This window comes from Barbus barbus, assembly GCF_936440315.1.
Source record: "Barbus barbus genome assembly, chromosome: 47".
NCBI lineage: Eukaryota > Metazoa > Chordata > Actinopteri > Cypriniformes > Cyprinidae > Barbus > Barbus barbus.
This window is the reverse complement of record NC_136725.1, coordinates 6,490,399-6,514,669: the sequence shown is the minus strand read 5'-3', so window position 1 is coordinate 6,514,669 and position 24,271 is coordinate 6,490,399. Positions and strand designations below refer to the sequence as shown.

General features: G+C 35.4%; 2 protein-coding genes across 2 annotated transcripts in view; both read left to right on the top strand.

The window, feature by feature from the left end:
* Positions 1–1,486: 1,486 nt before the first annotated feature.
* Positions 1,487–16,779, top strand: LOC306865970 (integrin alpha-2). Its single transcript, XM_079410859.1, has 30 exons — positions 1,487–1,591; positions 2,417–2,540; positions 3,303–3,415; positions 3,619–3,710; positions 3,851–3,965; positions 4,050–4,177; positions 4,266–4,414; positions 4,681–4,831; positions 5,067–5,220; positions 5,338–5,411; positions 5,521–5,656; positions 6,900–7,045; positions 7,134–7,277; positions 7,359–7,562; positions 8,382–8,512; positions 8,586–8,749; positions 8,834–8,982; positions 9,110–9,220; positions 9,310–9,392; positions 10,412–10,553; positions 10,644–10,730; positions 10,810–10,886; positions 10,976–11,059; positions 11,893–11,995; positions 12,122–12,232; positions 12,379–12,489; positions 12,894–13,007; positions 13,105–13,194; positions 15,891–16,007; positions 16,118–16,779. Exons 1-30 carry the CDS (start codon positions 1,546–1,548, stop codon positions 16,202–16,204), a joined length of 3,537 nt encoding a protein of 1,178 aa, XP_079266985.1. The 5' UTR covers positions 1,487–1,545; the 3' UTR covers positions 16,205–16,779.
* A 688-nt stretch (positions 16,780–17,467) lies between these two features.
* The window catches only part of itga2.2 (integrin, alpha 2 (CD49B, alpha 2 subunit of VLA-2 receptor), tandem duplicate 2), a gene marked incomplete at its 5' end in the record, with an annotated part of 28,180 nt that continues 21,376 nt past the window's right edge, over positions 17,468–24,271 (top strand). Inside the window, 3 exon segments of the mRNA XM_079410857.1 lie at positions 17,468–17,488; positions 17,494–17,527; positions 21,477–21,600. Coding sequence (XP_079266983.1) covers positions 17,468–17,488; positions 17,494–17,527; positions 21,477–21,600 — 179 coding nt within the window.

The window sequence follows — 24,271 nt, the reverse complement described above, 5'->3', positions numbered from 1 at the left end:
AAGGAACAGCAGCTACGCTAATTATGTCTCTATTTGTTTCTCTGTTTCTGTAACCAGGAATGACAGAAGCTTCAGTCTGGATCCAACCCTTAAATGCTCTGAGATGACCGAACACCTGAGAAAAGATGATGCCAACCCCTCAGACAACATACAAAATTACCAAATTTTGAATGACCAAATAAGTTAAATATATTAAGGTTCTGCAATATATAAATATATTGTGGAAACTTAATTTCCTGTAGAGCTGCTTTGCAACGATTTGTATCTTAAAAAGCGCTATACAAATAAACTTGAACTTGAACTTACTGGCCCAACAATCAAATTTGAGGCGGCAACCAATTGCTATATAATTCCAGCAAAAGTTTATTACTGGTAAGTGTTTCTTGACTACATCAGTGCAGTGAATGACCATGCTTATAACCCATCTTATTTTGCAATGCTACAGTTAAGCTATTTTATTTAAATGTGAAGATTTAGCCACTATAAAAAACAAATAAATAAATAAATAAATAACAAAGTAAACAGTAAGACGATTTGCGCTACAAAATAGTGTCTTCATGGAGATGATAATAAAATAAAAAAATAAAACAGTTTGGAATATAAATTAAGCAGGATTACGGACTGTTCTGGGACAGAAGCAAACGACACCGGAAGCCTCGCACATGACCGTTCTTAAAAATAAGGTGGATAGATGAATGAATTGATGTCGATAACAGGCAAAATAAATAAATAATATTTCTAAATAACATCTGAAACACCATGTTTTAAAATCATGTTTCATTGGCCAGATGTTGTGGCTTAGCCTACATAAGTCCTGACGAGTAAATTTAGTAGAATTCAGCAGAAATTGAGCAAGTTGTCTGGGTTATATTGCTTAAACATTTCCTGTTTCCTTTGAAACTATGTCAGTAAGGTAAACTCCTCAATTACATCCCAGTCTGAGAGATAAAATTCCTTTAGGAGTCTTGGGTTAATCATTGTGCGTGTGTGTGTGTGTGTGTCATGGTCTGCTGGGGACACACTCATGATGAGTATGACTTACACAGCAGCGCTTCCTCAGATCTTTGACTCCGCCCCTTCGCCCATCTGTCTTCGCCCAGTCTAGAACGCAGGAAAATAACAGCGCGTACTATTTCACAACATGCTGTAAATCTTGACTCGGTTTTCGAATATGATTGGACATATCTAAATTGTGTCCTATATAGCTTCTCCATAGTTTATAATATTATAGTTTATCTTTCCTGTCTTTCCTTTTCCATTTGGATTCTTACGAAGTGTCAAATAAAAAGTGTGACGCCTGTTACAGTCAAATGAACGACCACTCAAAAGCTTCAAGTTTCCTTATTTGGTCATTGGTCAATTGTTTGTGGTCGGCGTGTTGCATAATGTCAGCATGAAAGGATAATATACAAATCTTACCAGGGCGCTGCTATGACATAATATCCTCTGAGCTACGGGGAATAGTTTAGTTTGTTTCATTAGAACAGTTACAGTAGGACTGGAGACATCACTGTCTGCTCTTTCTTCTTAACAATTTCTCCAGCAATGGACAAAGTGGAAAAAGTTGCGATACTACTGATATTATTGCAGAGTAAGTACTTGTTTTGCTTACCAAATGATTTTTACAAGTTATCAATCTTCATAGTTTTCATGACTTTTTTTACATTTGGGTGGAAAGACGTGTTAATATTTTCAAGCTGCAACAAATGAAGATTTCGTGGTCTGTAATGAAAATGTTTTATACACTTACTGTCAGTACAAATATCTTTAACCTCCTTAAACAAGATGTAGGCTACAATTTATATTATATTGTATGAATTGTACAATTGTATGTTCAGACAATATTATGTTAATATTATAATATAATATAATAGTATGTAAAAAAAAATTCCTTTAAGCACAAATCTAGTCTAACTAAACTGGAAATACCTATTTGCCATTTGAAAAAGAAAAATTAAGATTGGAACAATTTATTAATTTAACCAATTTTGCTTCTCAGGTAAGTATATCTATTTATGTATTTTTCTGTATAAAACAAAAAAGCGATTTTATGTATTTATTTATTCATTCATTCATTCATTTTCTCACTCAGTCTTCCATAATATTAAAAAAGTAGTATACTTTTGTCCATGAGAAACCTGTGCTGATGCTGGTAAATCTGTGTATAAGTCGTCCCATAGTTTGTTGTGAAGGTGTGTTTGGTGTAAAGTCTAAAAGGGTTGGGTTCTCACTTCGACTTATCAGTATTGTTTGAAATATGCTGACATACTGCTGTTCAAAGAGAAGGCTTACCAGTCAGATGTCTCATGGCAAAAGTAGAACTAGAACCATATTAAATATTCTGTATGTGAATATATATTGCCACACAAAATAGGGTCTAAAGTCATAGCTGAGAATGTCAAACTTTTCCCCGTAGGTTTCTGTATTCCTTACACTCAGGGTTTCAATGTGGGAACTGCAGATGCTAAAATCTTCTCAGGTCCTGTGGTAGAAGAGTTTGGCTACACTGTTCAACAGATAAGCAATGATCAAGGAAAATGGTAAGATATGTCACACACCAGACATTTTTTCTGAAACGTTCAAAATGTGTAAAAATACATTGTGGATCCAAAGTCTATCTGGAAAGCATTAGACTGATGCTTTGATTCACAGTTCACTCACAGATTACAGTGGGGAATTTGAGACGGATTTGTTAATGACTAATTCCTGTCTGGAAAAGCGTCATCTATTGTCATCTTTTATTCTAAAGGAAAATTATTTGGCACTCTGCCAGTCTTAAAGGAATAATACACCCAAAAATAAAAATTTGCCAACAAAGTACTCACGTTCAGGCCACCCAAGATGTAGATGAGTTTGTTTCTTCATGGGAACAGATTTGGAGAAATTCATCATTACATCACTTGCTCACCAATGGGTCCTCTGCAGTGAATGGGTGCCGTCAGAATGAGAGTCCAAACTGCTGATTAAAAACATCACAATAATACACTAGTAATCCACACCACTCCAGTCCATCAGTTAACATCTTGTGAAGTGAAAAGATGTTTGTGATAAAAAAATTCTTCAGATGTTTTTATGTTTGGACTTTCATTCTGACGGCACCCATTCACTGCAGAGGATCCATTGGTGAGCAAGTGATGTAATGCTAGATTTCTCCAAACTCATATACATCTTGAATTGCCTGAATATTTCATTTTTGGTTGAAATATACCCTAATTATAGGGAAATTCATCATAAGCATGGGCAAAAATAATTTGCATGCATAATTAGTTTGATTGCATAGAGAAATGGTTATTTTTGCTCAGGCTGCTGGTGGGTTCTCCCTGGAGTGGATACCCTCAGAACAGAAAAGGAGATCTCTATAAGTGTGACATTAGTGCTTCCAGAAGAGCCACCTGCCAGAAACTAAACCTTGCAGGTAAATTTCTCTTTATTTTAAATAATAATGCACTTACAAAAAATATTGTGGTATGACCATGGGCTTTTAGACATGATACAGCACCATTGTTTAAACGATCTGACACCACAATACTTTTTAAGTCCTTTAAAGTCCATTAAAATATAATTAACAGAATTTACATTTTTCCCACTTGTCATGAAAATGTATCTGTGTCTTCACAGACTCTATCAGCATAGATGGTGTGCAGAGCATCAATGTCAACATGAGTCTGGGCCTGACTCTCACTCCAGTAGCTAAACCTAACATATTGATGGTATGTTGTAGTAGCATTGTGTCACCATCAGAAGGCGGGATCTTACTCCTTTTTGAAAATATTCATTCAGTCCTTGTCATACTCAAGAGACTCTGTTATGGACTGAACTGTAGAAAGCTGATGGTATGTTTGTGTTTCAGACGTGTGGTCCTCTGTGGGCTCAGCACTGTGGCAGTCAGTATTTTTACCCAGGAGTCTGTGCTGAAGTGAGCCCACAGTTTACGCTCCAGTCATCCTTCTCTCCTGCCATTCAAAGTACCTTTTATTTTGTATTGTCAGAAATTTACAAAATACTTGATAGGGTAAATTAGTGATTCTTAATCTGAGTTTCTCATTCAGCTTGTGGTGGGCCAATGGATGTTGCCATTGTTTTGGATGGATCAAACAGTATATTTCCATGGCCTGATGTTAGAAACTTTCTCATAAAGCTTTTGGAAAATCTTGATATCGGACCAGATATAACTCGAGTAAGTACTATTATTTACCTTATTCTGATCCAATTTTTTTCTTTGATTTATATGATATGACTTAATTGGGATTTTGTTTATTTTTTAGGTCAGCATAATGCAGTATTCAGAGGATTTGTCCTTTCTTTATCCTTTTAGTTCTGACCAAAATAAACACAAAGTTCTTTCAGCGGCTTCTGATATTGAGCAAAAAACTGGAGTAGAAACCAACACTTTTGAAGCACTTGACAATGTCAGGTATCCTATCCCCTACATTCAAATTCAAATTCAAATTCAAATTAAATTAAATTAAATTAAATTAAATTAAATTAAATTAAATTAAATTAAATTAAATTAAATTAAATTAAATTAAATTAAATTAAATTAAATTAAATTAAATTAAATTAAATTAAATTAAATTAAATTAAATTAAATTAAATTAAATTAAATTAAATTCTGTGGGATCTTAGTTTTTTCTTTGGGAAAAAACCCCCTCAAAAAAACCCACATTGTTTGTGTTTCAGACAAACAGCTTTCCTACCAGAAAATGGTGGTCGTCCCGGGGCCACTAAGGTGTTGGTGGTGGTAACAGATGGAGAATCTGCTGATGGTCATAAAGCTCAAGAGGTCATTGAGAGATGCAACAGCGATGGCATCATTCGCTTTGGCATTGCTGTGAGTGAAAGATCAGTATGAAAATAAGCATTACATGAACAAGATATAATACAAAATTTTTCATCTGTAGTATTATACAAGTTCAAATGAGAGGTGAAATACAATAAGAAATGAGATTCATTACAGAAAATAAACAATTTCAATGATTTAAGGTTGATATTTTTACTGGACAAAAAGACATGCATCATTATTTTTTTTAATTTGACGTATTACTGTCATCTATGAATTTATACAGATTCTCAAGCAAGGTGCCAATATTCAAAAATTCATAGAAGAGATTGAATTAATCGCTAGCACTCCAACAGAGAACTACATGTTCAATGTGTCATCAGAGCAAGCGCTAATCAATATTGCAGGAACTCTGGGAGACAGGATCTTTAACATTGAAGGTAAATGATTCATGTATGCCAAATGAATGATACATTTGTTCATCCACCTTTTTAACTTAAAAAAAACTGCTTTAAATTAGGATAAGCATTTGAATATTTTGTCTTGTTTGATTTGAGGCACCAGTCAAGGTCAGGAATTTCAGCTGGAGATGTCCCAAGTTGGATTCAGCGCACATCAGACTAATAAGAAGGTGCCAATTATCTTTCAAAATTTCTGATTGAGTAGTCAATGTAATTTCTAATGTGCCACACTGATTCAGAAGAAATGAAGGCATGACGGGGTGGCATTTTATCCCACAGGATTTGATTCTTGGTGCTGTCGGAGCGTATGGATGGAGCGGGACCGTCGTCCATCGAACAGCTGGGAAATCACACATTTTCCTCAAAAATGCTTTCGAGAAAATCCTGGATGACAGAAACCACAGCTCATTACTGGGTGAGATAGCCAAAAATGAACTGTAAAGTATTTTTAATGATCAAAAGCAAATGTAGAGGTCATTTAACTTTATGTTCATATCCATGGTACTGTTCAAAATTTGGCATCAGTAAGATTTTATTTTTAAGTAAATTAAAAATATTATTTAATCGTTTCAAATAAATGTTGTTCTTTTGAACTGTTTTATTCATCAAAGAATCTTAAAAAAAATGGAAATCACAGTTTCCACAAAAATATTAAGCATCAAATGATTCTTGAGCAGCAAATCGTCATATTATGATTTCTGAAGGATCATGTGACACTGAGGACTGCAATGTAAAAACAATTCTGTAAAATTTACGGTAAAAACAGGTAGCTGTGGTTGCCGGAATTCTACCGTAAAAAAAATACGGTAACAACATTTGAGGTTTTACGGTATTAACTTAAATTTACAGTTAAATACCGTAATTTCATTAACTGATATAATGTTAATATACCTACCTATTAAAGTACAGAAATCTGTTTTGTACCTTTGAAACAAACTGATAACCACCAAATGCAAGTGGTGATGAGAAAGTCACATGATGAACCAAAGCCCATCACAAGCTGCTTTTAAATAATAACATATATAGAAGGTGCATAATGTCATTCACACAAGGACTAAACACCCTCATGGTGAGACTCATTAAACTGAAATATGCAATAAACATTCATTTAACAACATTAGATGTAACATACAACCCTAATAAACATAACTGATAAGAAAAAAACTAAGAAGAAACATAGTTATTTCAAAGAAAAAACATCAAATTGGAAATGCAATGCAGGGAATTCTGGGAACGTCAGTTCATGGGTTTTCCCTGTAAATTTTACAGCAATTTACCGTTAACCATTTAACAGGTTTTTTTCATATTTTTTTACCATTAAAATCCCGGTCAATTTTTACAGTGTGGAGTAATGATACTGAAAATTCAGCTTTATAATCACAGAAATAAATTACATTTTACAATATATTCAAATAGAAAACATTTATTTTAAATTATAATAATATTTCCCAATATTACTGTTTTTACTGTATTTTTTATCAAATATATGCAGCCTTGCTGAGCATAAGAGATTTCTTTCAAAAACATTTTAAAAATCATATTGACCCCAAAATTTTGAAAAAAAATTCATGTTACACTATCACTATTAAATAGTTTAACATGCTGTTTTTACTGTATTTGTCATTAAACAAATGCATTTTCCCCTGTCATGTGTTCAGGATACTCTGTGACGTCTGTGACCGACGGCTCGTCTGAGTTTTATGTGGCTGGTGCTCCTCGTGCCGTTCACAGAGGACAGGTTATAGTTTACAGTCTGAACAGTCAGAATCAGCCGGTCATCATAGATTCACAGAGAGGAGATCAGGTACTCGTCTGTCTGTGATCTTTAATGAGCTTTAGATTCGTTACACACTGAAGTCCTGTCTTAGATCAGTGTGGTGTGTGGTTTGCAGATCGGCTCTTATTTTGGCAGCGTTCTCTGTCCTGTTGATGTGGACGCTGACGGTGTGACGGATCTGCTGCTGGTCGGAGCGCCGATGTACATGAGCGAGGAGAAATCTGAAACAGGAAGAGTCTACCTCTTCACCATTACCAAGGTGAAATAGATTCACTGCCCATAAAACAAATCTTCACTCCAAGCAGGAAATATTGACCATCTTGCCTCATGTTGTTCTCAGGGCATCTTAAGCAACCAGGGCAGGTTAGAGGGACCCTCCGCACTGGAGAATGCTCGGTTTGGGACGGCCATCACTGCCGTCCCTGATCTAAACCTCGATGGCTTCAGCGATGTTGTGGTTGGTGCTCCGCTGGAAGGCAATGGCCAAGGTGCCATTTACATCTACTATGGAGACAGAAAAACCATCAGAAAGCAGAGCTCACAGGTAGAACACACTAATAATATTACTATATATATAAGTGAAAGTGACATGACATGTGGCCAAGTATGGTTACCCATACTCAAAATTTGTGCTCTGCAATTAACCCATTCAAAGTGCACACACACAGCAGTGAACACACACCGTGAACACACACACGAACCAGTGGTATATATACTGTATATGTATATATACACGGTATATATATAAAATTAGTTTATGTATACAAAACAATAAAAACTGTAAAATTAGGTACTTAGGTACTATTTATACAATTATTTTATGTTTTATTTTATTGTAATTTAAGTTAAGATTTAAAGTTTAATTTTTATTTGCAGCTATAGTTATTTTAGTACATCAGGTTAAATGAAGAGGAAATTGGAAATAGCTGAAATAAAATATATAATATTTTGCTTATTAATATTTGAAAAACCATTTGTCCACTAAATGAAAAACGGTGCAACTACATGCAAAAAAGAGAGATTTGATCTTTTATGACCAGGCAAGGTTATCTCAGATTGTAAAATGTCATGTGGTGCGACTACCCAAAAATATGAAATAATTAATAAATAATTTATTAACTATTTGAAAAAAAATGGTGTTAAATCATTAAATTATATTAAATAATTAAATTATAGCTTTTCTTAAAAATGGTGTAAACATTTTTTAAAACCATATGAAACCAATATTAATACATTTCTAAGAACTAAGATACATTAAAATGTTTTTAAAGCACTTTTTTTCCAATTGTAGAATTTTATTTGTCATTCCCTTCATGCTAAACAAGTCTTCTTATTTTATTGTCTGTCTTGTTATTTTCTGCAGAAAATACTTGGATCCAAACTGGTCCCAGCGCTTCGTTTCTTTGGACGCTCTTTAGATAGTCGTGGTGATATGAATGGTGACTCAATCCCTGATATTTCAGTCGGAGGGGCTGGGAAGGCAGTGCAGCTCTGGTGAGGTCTAGTTGTTTAGGATCTATAAAATTATAATGAAACCGTGATGCTCATACCGTATTTGTGATCTCAGGTCAAGGAGAATTGCAGCTGTCACAACAACGGTCTCCTTCAACCCTGAGAAGATCAGCATTCTGAGTAAACCTTGCATGTTTGGAGGAAGGATGGTGTCATGTGTTAGTGCCAAAGTCTGTTTCAGATCAAAATTCAGACCCACAGAATCAGCGGGTAAAGTAGGTAAGGTTGTCTCTCGTGTATCTCATAAATATTAATTTCTCCAAAAATCTCCATGAAAGTGAATGGAAATACACTTTTCTTTAGATATCAAGTACAACCTGACTCTTGACGCTGACCTACAGTCATCTAGAGCCACTGCAAGAGCCCAGTTTGACAACTCAGAGCGTCTTATCCAGAAATCTGTCAGTGTCTCTGACAAAGAAAGCTGTGTTGATCATAAAGTCTACGTGCAGGTGAGCTTTTGCCACTTTCCACAAGCCTCATGTTGTTCAGAATAACAATACTCACTGTACTCTAGCTTCATTTCATTTAAAAGTGCTTGAATGATCATTCTACATTGTTGCTTTTATTGTTTAACAGGAGACTCCTGATTTTGTTAGTCCAGTTGCTTTGCGAGTTGACATCAGTCCACAGAATCCAGACACGGGCCCTGCCCTGGATGCATTTCAGCCCAAAGCATGGGAATTTTTTGTAAGATTCCCTCTTAATTTAATTAAGGGCTTCAGTTTCAATTATTTCAATGTGTTTAAACTGTCACAAATGTATTCCTGTTTGCTCAGATCCCTTTTGTAAAGGACTGTGGCTCTGATGACAAATGCTCTTGTGACCTGAAGCTGACTGTGAAAGCTGTTAATGTATCTAGGTAACCTCACACACACACACACACACACACACACACACACACACACACACACAAACACAATGAAATGTAAAATGGTAAAACTACTAAGAATGTAAATATAAGATGAACAAAATGTGAAATGTTGCCTTGCCAACTAACTGAAATAAGTTAAAGTTGAAGTACAAAAATTACTGAAACAAAAATGTAAATAGAAATAGATTAAACCTAATATATATATTAGTGCTGTCAAGCGATTAATCGCGATTAATCGCATCCAAAATAAACGTTTTTGTTTACATAATATATGTATGTGTACTGTGTTTATTTATTATGTATATATAAATACACACACATACAGTGTATATATTGAAAATATTTACATGTATATACATTTATATATTTATATTATTATATTTTCTATTATATATATATATATATATATATATATTTAATATATAAACATTACATATTTTTCTTAAATATATACATGCATGTGTTTGTATTTATACACACGACAAACTCATATATTATGTAAACAAAAACTTTTATTTTGGATGCAATTAATCGCTATTAATCGTTTGACAGCAGTAATATATATATATTCATTTTAATCTATTTATCTATTATAGTTTCAACACAGCTTATTAATCATCAGCGTAGTTTTGGAATTGTGCTCTCGCGCTAATTTGCCCTGTTTAGTAAATCTGGCCCAAAATCTAAATAAAACATGTACTAAAAAAGATATTTGAAGCATATCACATTATTTGTTCATATGCATGTCAAGTTAGATTAACTGACAGAGAACCATGAACATGTAAATGTGATGTTAAATGATTGAAATTAATTTCAAATATCAGGGAGTGCTTCAAGTAAAAAGTCAAATAGGTTCAGCTGAAAAAGACGTTTGGGTTAGTGTTAGTGTGAACTGTCCCTTTAAGAGTCAATTAAAAATAATCCATTACTACCAGCAGGGCTAGGACTATTATGTTCTAAAAGAACCAGAATCCTGAAATGTAAAAAGACTTTGTTTTGTTTTGCAGCTCATCTTCACTTCTAGTCAGTCCTGAAAGAAGAAGACTGTTCTTTGTCGTGACAGTAACGAACATGAAGGAAAATGCGTACAACACAAGAGTGTCTGCTAACTTCTCCAGCAACCTGTTCTACGCCTCTTTTACACCACCTGTAAGGCCACCATATTGTGTTCTGGCATAAATCTGTGCTGGTTTGTGTATGAGAAATTATATCTGTGAATCTTCTTGCTTGTGTGTGCAGGGAGACAACACAGAGGTGAAATGCAGTTCAAAAACAGGCTCACTTGACTGCAGAGTTGGATATCCAGTCCTGATGCCTGGCCAGACAGTAAGAGAAAAGCATGTGTGTGTGTGTGTGACCATACACACTTTTCATTTTCTTTAATAATTCCTTTTTGTCTCATCAGGTAACATTTGAGATCAACTTTGACTTCAACTTGAATCAACTAGAGAAACAGGCTGTTGTGAACTTCGAAGTGCAAAGGTAAAAATACTATTTTTAACACAGATCTGTTCTACCTTTTGTGTAACTGTTTGGTTTAACTGTAAATAACCCTACATAACTGTTTCCAGTGACAGTGAGGAGGAAGTGACATCTGATAACAAGGTCTCTCTCTCCATCCCAGTCCAGTACGACGCCGAAATCATCCTCACCAGGTCAGAGGTCAAAGTAATGCTCTGATAACCTTTATCTGCTCGTAAAGTGGTCAAACATTTGAAATAATTAAGTTTGTATGTTTTTGAAAGAACTCTCTTCTGCTTACCGAGACTGCATTTATTTGATTAAAAATACAATACAGTAAAAACAGTAATATTGTGAATTATTATTACGATTTAAAATAGCAGTTTTCTATTGCAATACATTTTAAAATGTAATGTATTCCTGTGATTCAAAGCTGAATTTTCAGTATCATTACTCCAGTCTTCAGAGTCACATGAAATCATTCTAATATGCTGATTTGCTACTTAGTTATTATAATGTATTATTGATGCTCAATTATTAATAATGGTTCCTATTATTATCAATGTTGAAAACGGTGTTTGCTGCTTAATACTTTTGTGGAAACTTTGATACTTTTTCAGGATTCTTTCATGAATAGAGCATGAACAGCATTCATTTTTTGGTAACATTATTAATGTCTTTACTGTTACTTTTGATCAATTTAATGAATTCTTGTAAAATGAAAGTATTAATTGCTATTATTTTTTTTTAATCTTACTTACCCAAAAACTTTTCAATTGTAGTGTCATGGTTTCCTCAAAAATGTTAAGCAGCACAACTGTTTTCATCATCGATAATAAGAAATTCACGATAATGCATAAGAGCCTTAAAAACAATATAAATTATTCCAAACTTTAGACCATTGTATGTATTTTGACCGCTATTTACTGTATATTACCCTTGACCTCTATCACAGAAAAAAAAGGCTCATATGTTTTTGTAATGTAAAAACTATAGTTCCATTTATTCTTTTCAATTATTTTTCTAGAGACTTAAACTTGGATTTTTGCGGTATTGGTCCTGAGGATCAAATCAAACATACCGTCTCAGGTTTCGATGACATCGGCCCAGAATTCGACATAACTTTACGAGTGAGTAAATGAAAAATGTATATTTAACTATATATTCTAAACTAAATACATTTAAACTAATATGTCTTGAGTTCCCTCTAGCAATGTGAACTATGCGAGAGTTATTTGAAGCATGTCTTTCTACAGGTTTCAACAGGAACCTTCCCAATCAATCAGGCTCATCTGACCGTCTCGCTGCCCACCAGCACCAAAGCTGGAAATCCTTTATTATATGTGACTTCAGTCCAAACGGCACCTGTAAGTATAATGCTCTATTAAAATATATTAGGAAACGTTAATTATTTTCTTTACAAATAAAGTATTTCACTGCACAAGTATTTATACTGTAATTACCAGACTGGGATGAAAAACCAGGACATTTAATCTCTGTTTCTGCTGAGTAGGTTGTAAATGTGAGGTGTGACAGCGGCCATCTGATTGACCCTTTGAAGATCAGAGAGAAAACACACACTGCCAGCTTCACTAAAGAGAGCTTCAGAGGGACAGCAGAACTGGTCAGTATGTGTGTGTGTTTATATTAAATTATACATGCTGTAATATGGGTGTACTGGGTTTTCAACATAATAATAATAATAATAATAAATATTTCTTGATCAGTAAATCATCATATTAGAATGATTTCTGAAGGATCATGTGACACTCAAGACTGGAGTAATGATGCTGAAAATACAGCTTTGATCACAGGAATAAATTACATTTTAAAATATAATCACATAGATAGATAATAGATAATAATATTTCACAATATTACAGTCTTTACTGTATTTTGTATCAAATAAATGCATCCTTGGTGAGCAGGAGAGACATTTCTTTAATAAACATTTTAAAAAATCGCACCAACACCATGCACTATTTTGAATGGTAGTGTATAATACAGTACATTTTTTTTCATTTCCAGGATTGTAAGGCAGCAAAATGTGAAACCATGACTTGTGTCCTCAAAGATCTGGAGAAGAAGACCAACTACTTTGTAAACATCACCACTAGGATCTGGAATGGCACATTTGCCTTTGTATGTGTCTCTTGAACTGCTTGATCTCTATCTACCATTTCTGTTATCTGTCCTGAGCAGATGCTTTATTTCACGCTCCGTGTTTATTTCCTTCCAGGCTGATTTTCAGTCCGTTTTAGTGGCTGGAAGCTCTGAGATAGAAACATCTCAGCCTGATCTCATAGTCGTCACACACAAACAACAACAGGTCAGTTCACCCCCCCTGTCTTTCAGTTGTGTTTAAGATATGATAAACCAAAAAAAAACTGTGATTTCCTGTGCTTGGCTGGTTTATTCTGGTGTGCATCTTGTTGGTTTACCAACATATCCGTTCTGTTCATCAGCAGAACTAATAGGGAAGTTGTTTTTTGACCAGTATGCTTGTTTAAGCCGTTTTGTTATGTTTTCCCATAAAAAGCCTAAAACATTCTTAAAATGACATACCTGAGAAGCGGGAGTTTGGAGTTAAGTAGTTCAATGTCGTTAATTATGTTTACTTATATAACAGACCACACTGTCAAATAGGTTTCCTTTTAAAAAAAAATACAAATATATATATATATATATATATATATATATATATATATATATATATATATATATATATTAGTAAGAACATCGGTAAAATAATCCATGTGGCATCAGGGGTTCAACCGTAATTTTACAAAGCTACAAGAATACTTTTTGTACGCAAAGAAAACAAACATAACGACATTATTAAAAAATGTTCTCCCTAGCGGCATTTTGGAATGGCGTAAAAACAGAGTATGCTGTTCTGTGTCAGCTTCATCACGCGGATACGCTGTTTACATAGTTTACGCTTTGATCTGAACGAAAACAACTTATCCGCAGCTGACACAGAACAGCATACGCAGTTTACGTTCAATGGATACTCTCCAAAATGGCGCTAGGTTGACGCGGAGGAGACGAATTGTTTAATAAAATCGTTATTTTTGTTTTCTTTGCATACAAAAATTAGCTTTGTAAAATTATGGTTGAACCACTGACATCACATGGATTATTTTACCGATCTCCTTGCTACGTTTCTGGACGTTGATCGTGTTTATTACATTGCTGTCTATGTAGGGTCAGAGAGCTCTCAGAATTCATCCAAAATATCTTAATTTCTACTCCAAAGATGAAAGAATTTTCATTTTTGGGTGAACTATCGCTTTAAGTCATATTGGAACAACCCTACTGTGTGTGTGTGTGTGTGTGTATATATACAGTGGTGTGAAAAAGTGTTGGCCCCCTTCGTGATTTTCTTTTTCCTGATGTTTGTCACACTTTAATGTTTCAGATCATCAAACTAATTGAAATATTAATCAAAGATAACACAAGTAAACACAACATGCAGTTTTTGAATTAAGTTTTTTATTATGAAGGGAAAACAAAATCCAAACCCACATGGCCCTGTGTGAAAAAGTGCTTGCCCCCTAAACCTAATAACTGGTTGGGCCACCCTTAGCAGCAACAACTGCAATCAAGCGTTTGCGATAACTTGCAATGAGTCGGTTACAGCGCTGTGGAGGAAGTTTGGCCCACTCATCTTGGCAGAATTGTTGTAATTCAGCCACATTGGAGGGTTTTTGAGCATGAACCACCTTTTTAAGGTCATGCCACAGCATCTCAATCGGATTCGGGTCAGGACTTTGACTAGGCCACTCCAAAGTCTTCATTTTGTTTTTCTTCAGCCATTCAGAGGTGGATTTGTTGGTGTGTGTTGGATCATTGTCCTGCTGCAGAACCCAAGTTCGCTTCAGCTTGAGGTCACGAACAGATGGCCGGACATTGTCCTTCAGGATTTTTTGGTAGACGGCTGAATTCATGGTTCCATTTATCACAGCAAGTCTTCCAGGTCCTGAAGCAGCAAAACAGCCCCAGACCATCACACTACCACCACCATATTTTACTGTTGGTATGATGTTCTTTTTCTGAAATGCTGTGTTACTTTTATGCCAGATGTAATGGGACACACACCTTCCAAAAAGTTAAACTTTTGTCTCGTCAGTCCACAGAGTATTTTCCCAAAAGTCTTGGGGATCATCAAGATGTTTTCTGGCAAAACTGAGACAAGCCTTTATGTTCTTTTTGCTCAGCAGCGGTTTTCGTCTTGGAGCTCTGCCATGCAGGCCATTTTTGCCCAGTCTCTTTCTTATGGTGGAGTCATGAACACTGACCTTAACTGAGGCAAGTAAGGCCTGCAGTTCTTTAGATGTTGTTGTGGGGTCTTTTGTGACCTCTTGGATGAGTCGTCGCTGCGCTCTTGGGGTAATTTTGGTTGGCCAGCCACTCCTGGGAAGGTTCATCACTGTTCCATGTTTTCGTCATTTGTGGATAATGGCTCTCACTGTGGTTCGCCGGAGTCCCAAAGCTTTAGAAATGGCTTTATACCCTTTTTCAGACTGATAGATCTCGATTACTTTCTTTCTCATTTGTTCCTGAATTTCTTTGGATCGCAACATGATGTGTAGCTTTCGATGATCTTTTGGTCTACTTCAATTTGTCAGGCAGGTCCTATTTAAGTGATTTCTTGATTGCGAACAGGTGTGGCAGTAATCAGGCCTGGGTGTGGCTAGAGAAACTGAACTCAGGTGTGATAAACCACAGTTATGTTTCAACGGTGGGTGTACACTTTCTCACACAGGGCCATGTGGGTTTGGATTTTGTTTTCCCTTCATACCCCCCCCCCCCCCCCCCCCCCCCCCTTCATTTAAAAACTGCATGTTGTGTTTACTTGTGTTATCTTTGATTAATATTTTAATTGGTTTGATGATCTGAAACATTAAAGTGTGATAAGCATGCAATAAAATAAAAAAAATATATATATACACATACAGTATATATATGCTGTATATGGGTGTGGTGATATGTTTTATCTAATCTTTCCTGACTCTTCTGCAGATAAAAATTACAGTGAGTAAAGAAGCAGCGATTGGAGATATTCCTATTGGTATAATCATAGGAAGTGTCATCGGCGGCCTTCTCCTTTGGGCTCTAGCTACGGTGATCCTGTGGAAGGTATGGGCTCTTTGTTTTAGCATGAATTGCAACTACTGTACTAATAAACAGTAATTTTGACAAAGGAAAATGCTTTATTGTAATAATATACAATACTGATGTCCCACCAGGTTGGTTTCTTCAAGAGGAAGCAGTTTCCACAGGGAAATGAACCGGATCCGGCAGAACAAGAGGGTCTGTGTGAGAATCCAGCATGAACGGGACATACACGCTCCCCTCTGTGACTACATAAAAATAATGATACCTCGAAATGTACAGATTAATAACTGATATTCAGTTTACTGCCATTCGGGTCCTGCCAGGAGGTCTGGCTTGTGATAATATTACTGTACTTTAAAGCATCTCACAACTGTTGACTCTCATGCACTTGCTCATTCAGTGCTCACTTGTACTTAGGCCTCAAAAAAATGAACGAATGAGTTGGTACACGCATGAGAGCTGGGATGTGTCTCCTTAAAGACAGAGGGGGTGGGGTGAATGTCTGAAGTTTATGCCTCTGTCAGTTCCTGCTTCCTTCTCGTTCTGACTTGCTTCAGTTTGTACTTGGTTCTCAGTTAAATCATGACAAATAATTCTGTAAATACATAAACTGAAGTTTGTCTGTTTTCTGTTGTTGAGTGTTTCCGAGACGTTTACCTCGCTCATGCACAAACCCCCAGTACGATGACACTGTGGTTATAGCTCCTCGATGTGAAATAATTATTATGAATGACTCTTACTGTTGTGATTGTTCAAGCCCTGGGGGAAGATTAAATTATGTTCTTTAAACTTTGTTTTTGTTGGCCTGGTTTCTTATTTTTCCTCTTCTTTGTGGTTGTTCTGGAATAAGCATATCTTAAAGAGATGAATGATTATTAGGTTTGTGTTTACCAAAGCACTTATTGTTCAGTATACAAGTCACACTTAAAATGTCAGAATGTCATTACTTTTAAACCTCTTAAAACAACTTTTGTTTTCCCCTTTTCCAAAGTTCTCAGAATCAAAAGTTTTCATAGTTGGTATTATTATTACTTACTATTTTATAATTTACTACTTCTTATCATTATTACTATTATTATTTTGAGATTTTCAACATTAAATAATTATGCAAACAAAAATAGATATTATTAAATAGATCAATGTAATTTTAATCTCCATAAGATAATAGCACAATTTTTCCAATGCAGCCGTTGTCGATCTGTAGCAATTTTATTTAAAAATAGTCATACCTAAGTATTGCTGTGCGCCGATAAATTTGGCAAAAGCTTTTGATTTTCATCATATTCTGTTGCTTCGCAATGGATAGGCTGACTTTTCACCTGTTCGACGTACTTTCACCATACATGGTTGCGTTTACTTTGAAGGTGTGAGCTTGGGTTTAGTTTGTGGTAGCTGAGCTGAGGTGTTCCAGCAATCCGCCCTCTTCCTCCTCCTCCTCCTCCCGGCTCCAGCGTTCACTCACACTGGACTGGATGAGCTCGATGGTGGATGGCACTGTGGACTTAAAATGAATATTCTGCAGGTACTTCTCGCTGTTCTGTGTAAGTACTTATGCAAACATGCAGGTTTATTTGTATTATAATATCGTCATGCTGTAAAACTGAATGACAACAACGCTGAAGTGCTGTAGGCGATGTAAATATGTCAAGCTCAGTGCATTTGAGAAAATATTTTGTATAGGAGATGAATGATTTTTGTGTGTATGTGAGAAGTTTATTACTAGTTTTAGTCTTTTCGTTTCCTTTAAATGGGTCTGCGAGGAACATTTTTGTGGTTCACTGTATAAACTGATGTGCATGTAAACTATGCACTTTCACACAATTTGGTATTTTATCACATGTAGTAGTTTGGTTTTAGCATGTTTTGCACTTTGACAAACAAAAGGGTTATAAGTTGATGGGTTTATTTAAAAAATAATAATTTTCGGTCTACATATTTAATGTAACTTGGGACATAGCCAAGTTTGACAGTTTCACTTAATTTAGCCATTAATAAACTCAATAAATGTTTATTAGAAAGAACATTTCATGTATTATTGAGTTTTTTACTGTACAAAATCAAGGCGACAGATTTGCATATTTTAGACCGTACTTTACATTAGCAATGCAATTCTTGAAAATTTAATTTGATTGTCATTTGCATACAATTTCAAATTTGTAAAAGGGAAGTCCATGAATCAGTTTGGTTGGTAAACTGAAACTGTGCTGTTGATTTTTAGTTCCCATCATGCTTTGCAGGTGACTGAATCTAGAGTTTGAATATTGAGATTAGGTGTTATTTATGTATTTTGAGTAGTGCCGTCAATCGATTCAAACATTTAATCGCGTTAATCACAGTCTTGCACTGTGATTAATCACGATTAATCGCAAATTTTAAATACTTGAATTTACCTGTAAATGTGTTGAAATAAAGGAATGCATGACAAACTAGTTTAAGGAAACATAACCTTTCACATCTCCGCTAGACTTATTATTCTTTTGTTTTAAATCAGCCATTATCAGCCTTTATACTGGCAATAAAACGTTTACCAAGCCACATCGCTTCAATCCCAGGACACATTTACCCAACTATTATCAAAAGTATTTCTAAATAAATACAACAAAACATTTTCTTGCGACCTTACATGAAGTATTATGATAAAATGCATTATGAAGAAGAATTGGACCTGTTCTGCAGGTGCATTAAAGCTAATATTAGCATCATGCTACATAAGACAGTTTATGAGATTAATAGTACACTTTTACTCAGAACTCACTTTAAACCACCATCGAGTGTTTGTAATAAATTCCTTTTGCGATCACGCAACCCACGGCTCTGTAATTTTTCTATTTTCAAAATAGCCCAATTTTTGCGGGAAACCGCAACACTGGTTCTCTGTACCCTTATCATATATGAGTATATCTCTCGCGCACTGTCTCTCTCTCTCTCTCTCTCTGACACTCACTCTCTCTCTCTCCACGTTCGCTTCACTTTTGTCTAGTCCGGCTCCTCATAATCACACAATCCCTGCGTCCCAATGTGCATACTATATACCCTATCTGCCCTAAATAGTATTGAAAATTACTGATATCACATAGAATTTAGGATGGATAGTGTGCATATTGGGACGCAGACAGTAATTTCCTTCCGCGCTGCGATGACAGCAAAAAGTTGGGGTCAAACCATATCAAATGATTAATTTGCGTAAAAAAAATTAACGTGTTAAAATGTTTAGATTATTCACATGCGTTAACGCGTTAACGTTGACAGCCCTAGTTTTGAGTAAAGGGAAAGACCTGTTATGGTTTAATGTTCAGTTATACTGGGGATTTAAAAGTTTCCATTGCTGAAGTTTGTGTGATTTTCATCGTGTTTAAGAGTAGAGCTTGTGGTCAGCTTGTTGACTGATGCCTGTGGACTTTAGTGTATGATGTGATAGATGCTTCATTCATTGCTAGTAATGTCAGTGCTGCTAATAAGTGTTTAACTGTAATTTGTATTTGCATGCATGAAATATGAATGTCATATTTAGTATGCAAAACACATGCTGGGCTTAAAGACAAGCATGCAACACTTATGCATGACAGCCACACTCAACCTCAGCACAGTGGTAACCACAAAAAGATACCCTCTACAGAAACTCTGTCGGATGTCAACATAACGGTATCATTTTCAAAACCTTGCCCTTTGAAACCCGTTTTCAAAGGTTCGCATTTTCAGTCCCCCAAAACGCTGTTGTTTTGTAAATTAAATTAAAAATTTGAAAACTGTATTATGTAGGCTATACACTCCCTAGGTTCAACTAAAAAAGTTTGTCTAAAATTAAAAGTAAAATCAAAAAGCATTTTTCGGTGTACTGACAAACACAACAAATTCCAAATTCTGATTGAATATAAGTTGCTTGCACTCTTAAAAATAACAGTTATTGCATCAGTGGAATATTTCTATTCCACAAAAAAAGTGTTTTGTAGTGCAAAAGGTTCTTTAGATTATTAAATGGTGGTGATTATTTAATGGTGGTGATGGCGCAGTGGATAAGGCACATGCCTTTGGTGTGAGAGACCTGGGTTCGAATCCACTGTGAGACACCAATGTGTCCCTGAGCAAGACACTTAACCCCTAGTTGCTCCAGAGGAGTGCGACCTCTGACATATATAGCAATTGTAAGTCGCTTTGGATAAAAGCGTCAGCTAAATTAATAAATGTAAAATGTTATTTTAACAACTGTTCACAGAAAGGTTCTTTGGTTAACCAAAAAAGGTTTTGAAAACACCCTTATTTTGAAACGTGTGGCAACCACAAACTGCCTGAAGTTACTGATCTATATTACTTGTTAGAATAATTATTTATTCAGATTATCATTAGTAATAAATGTGGCTTTACCCACACAGTGGTCAAAACATCATGGTTAAATGGTGTAGGATGCTTGGCAAAAATGTTGTAGTTATTTTCTGTTCTGAATGGTGTCAAAAATCAGTGTCTAAACTGGCTTACTGATCATAATAAGGGCACCGGACTGGAAGCACATTCTCTCTCTCTCTTTAACCCCACAGTCTGACCTCTCCTTCCTTTGTTTCCGTTCAGCTCTGTTCATGACTTAATTCATCCTCTGTCTCGTTTCATGTGTCCATCAGCACTGCTGCTCACTACACTGTTTAAAGGCTGTCTTTGTGGGCTGACTGTGTGTCTGTCTCTTTAAGTAATGAATGGAGAACTCATATAGAGGACATACTATATGTTACTTCGTTCATGTTGATCACACATATTTTTAGCAGATTATGTCATTTCTACTGAGCTTCAGATTAAAATAATAACATAAAAATAAACAGAGAGACCAGATGGCCAAGATAGATAAAGATGTTTAACGATGCACAGGGAGGGTTGACTCATCAGAGTGAAGCTCTGCTCAGGCATGTTTCTACATTTTAGGAGTCTCTAAATGAACTCAAAGTCAGCTGAATACATCCTCACCAAAAGTCAGTATCGGTGCAAAGGAACATAACTGAGACTGTTAAAGTATATTAAGAACTTTTTTGAAAATATGTGTGCCCTCACATAATTCAAAGTGTAACAAATCATTAAATTGACACTCGTCTTTAAAAAGTTTAAACCCATATGAAACCAGCATGAATACAAATATAATATTTTTAGAACAAAATAGATTTTAAAACAGTTGTTCCTTTATCAATGACACACTCGTGTTATTCGACCCGTAAAGCTCTCTCACAAAACCGTGAGGTTCATCCCTGTGAGTAAATATGTCGGTACATGTTTACTATCTCCAAGAATGACCACATCAAAGTTTTCCTGCACACAGTTGCTCCATCTCTCGCATTAGTTCTCATTCATGCTGTAGCTTGTCTGCATAAAAAAAAAAGACAGAGGATATAATGTAGCTTATCAGACCAGATATTGTTCTGCTTCCTTATTCTTGTTTTTCTGTTAGTGTTGTTAGTATATGTGTATGTTGTATATAAGACAAAAGACTGATGTTTGTATATGTCTCTACAGGCTTCAGCATCGATAAAGCTCAAGGTTTTAATGTGGGGACTTCTGGAGCTAAGATCTTCTCACAGTTGGCAGCAGAACAGTTTGGTTACTCTGTTCAACAGTTCAGCAACAGTCAAGGAAAATGGTAAGACATAAAATATAATTGAAATTGTGTGGTCATTTAATTGATTTTCACCATTTCTGTCTCTTATATTCAGTAAACCTGCATTTATTTAATCAAAAATACAGTTAAATAGTACCATTGTGAAATATTATTACAATTTAAAATAACTATTTTCTATTTGAGTATACTGTAAAATAATTTATTCCTCATTACTCCAGTCTTCAGTGTTACATGATCCTTCAGAAATCAGTCTAATATGATTATTTGCTGCTCAGGAAACATTTATTAGTGTTATCGATGTTGAAAACAGTTTTTCTGCTTCATATTTTTGTGAAAACCATGATACAATACCATTTAAAAGTTTGGGGTAAAAAGGATTTTAAAAATAAATTAATATTTTAATTCGGCAAGGACACACTAAATTGATCAATTGACAATAAAGACATGTTACAAAGATTTCTATTTCAAATAAATGCTCTGAACCTTCTATTCATCAAAGAATCCTGAAAAATATTAATACTATTAATTAAATAATAATTGATCTTATTAATAAAAATACATTTTCAACATTAATAATAAAAAGAACCATTATTTTTATTTGCACACTAATAATAATTAACAAATGTTTATTTATTTATTTAAGAATTTGTTTGGATTTTTTTGTTGGATTTAGTTTATTGGGAATAATAAGAAACTCATGTAGCAACACTGTATTATATAGTTCTAATTCGATTTGCGTACAATTGCATTATGCCAGTCAAGCAAAACTCTTTATTTTCCAAACACATTCTCCAGGAGGAACAGTAGTGATAAATATAACTACAAAAACTAGGATACATGCCTTTTTCCCAAGTGTTTATTTGATTTTGAATGGGTCACATGACTTGAGCAGCAGGCCTGTGACATGCTGCCCTGTGTATGTTTGTACGCATAGCAGCGCACACTCTCTGATAGCTGTTTTCCCCCACAGTATCACTCCTCTCAATACACACTATACAGCACACACACTTCCTGTGGCCGTTAAATCGCTCCGTATCATGGAGATCACAAAGAGACCAAGTTCCTCTAGCATCTATCTGAAGGAAAATGAAGGTCTTCCTCTTATTCCCACATACCAGCTATGGTAATACATGTTCCCAAAGCCAGCAATAAGTCACACATTGTACACAATATACAACATTTCCTCTAAAGCACAAAGAAAAGTTTAATAAACACTGGGCACAACTTTCCTAGCATCTGCTAACCCCATAATTGCTGCACAGAAGGAATGCTGGGTCTTTAAATGCACGTATTTCTTAAGAACCTCGCTGTTGTGCAGCAGGTCAGATGAGGCATTTCCTGCTCTGGCGTGGGCTGCTTTGGGGGGTGCTGGTGACATCATTCTCACTGTGAGTCCAGCATTAGCTCTGTCTGACATCCCACAAAACACACATTAGAGACCCCTAACAACTATTTCTATAGACAATGAGTCATTATTAACCACAGTCCTTTTCATCAGAAGGCTTTGTATCTATTTCCTCACATGTACTTATGTACGTCATGTTTTCGAAAATTCCCTGAACTTTCCCTACACTGAATCCCATTACTTTTTTACTCATAAGAAGAAGTTGTTGTGAGAACTATATGAAAGACTATTAATTCAAAACTATTAATTAAAACTAACCTAACATGATAGGTAGTTAAAGGGATAGTTCTGCCAAAAATATCATCATTTTCTCACCCTGGTGTTGTTCCAAACCTGTGTGAATTTTTTTTCTTGTGTTGAAAACAAAAGAAGATATTTTGAAGAATGTTGTATCCAAACCATACTATGGCAGTCAATGGGAACTGTCAACTGTTTGGTTACACTCAGTCTTCAAAATAGCTTCATTTGCGTTCTAAGGAAGAAAGAAACTCATACAGGTTTGGAACAACTTGAGGGTGAGTAAATGATGATTTTTCATTTTTGGGTGAGCTATCTATCCCTTTAACCCCTTAACCAGCTATTAAAATTATACAACAACGTGGAACAATCTCAACATTTGACCTCTCTTGAACTGATATTCAAACTACTGTAATACTGCAAAATTATTGTAATTACAGTTGAACTCATTTTAATGACCAAATATATATTTAGCTATGAAAGACATTTTACATGCAACCCTGTTACTGCATCTTCCCTGGTTACAATTTTTTAAAATTCTTAAAATTGTGACACTCATTAAGTACTGTTGTGTAGGGGAAATATCAAGTTCTGTCATGAAACTCTAGATGACGCAGGCTGATGGGTTGTAAAGCAAATTGATGATATACACAGCGTTAAACTACTTGGCACAAGCTGACTGGTTCATGTTGCATACTCAGCCAATGAGCGTACTGCTTTACATTTAAATGCTTTTTTTAACATTCACTAGAGCAGTTTGTAGCGTGCTTTCAGAGTTCCTCTGAAACCCTCCACCTTCTCCAGCTCCACCTGTATAGATTTGTTACGGGTTACAGTATATATGCTATTTAGATACAGAGAGAGATACAGATACAGAGAGAGAATTGAGTCTCATTTCCAGCTCAATGACTCTCGACGGATGTGGCAGGGACTGAGGACCATCTGTGCCTTCGGAAACAAATCCTCCGCAGAGGTGAGAGCAGATCCGTTGCTGGCCGATGAGTTAAACATCTTCTACGGCTGCTTCGATTGCAACGGCGGTGGCGCGAC

Coding starts and splice junctions, on each gene's coding strand:
- LOC306865970 (XM_079410859.1), top strand. CDS start 1,546: ATGGACAAAGTGGAAAAAGTTGCGATACTACTGATATTATTGCAGA. Junction 10,731..10,809: donor TCCTGATGCCTGGCCAGACA/GTAAGAGAAAAG, acceptor TTGTCTCATCAG/GTAACATTTGAGATCAACTT. Junction 12,490..12,893: donor TCAGAGGGACAGCAGAACTG/GTCAGTATGTGT, acceptor TTTCATTTCCAG/GATTGTAAGGCAGCAAAATG.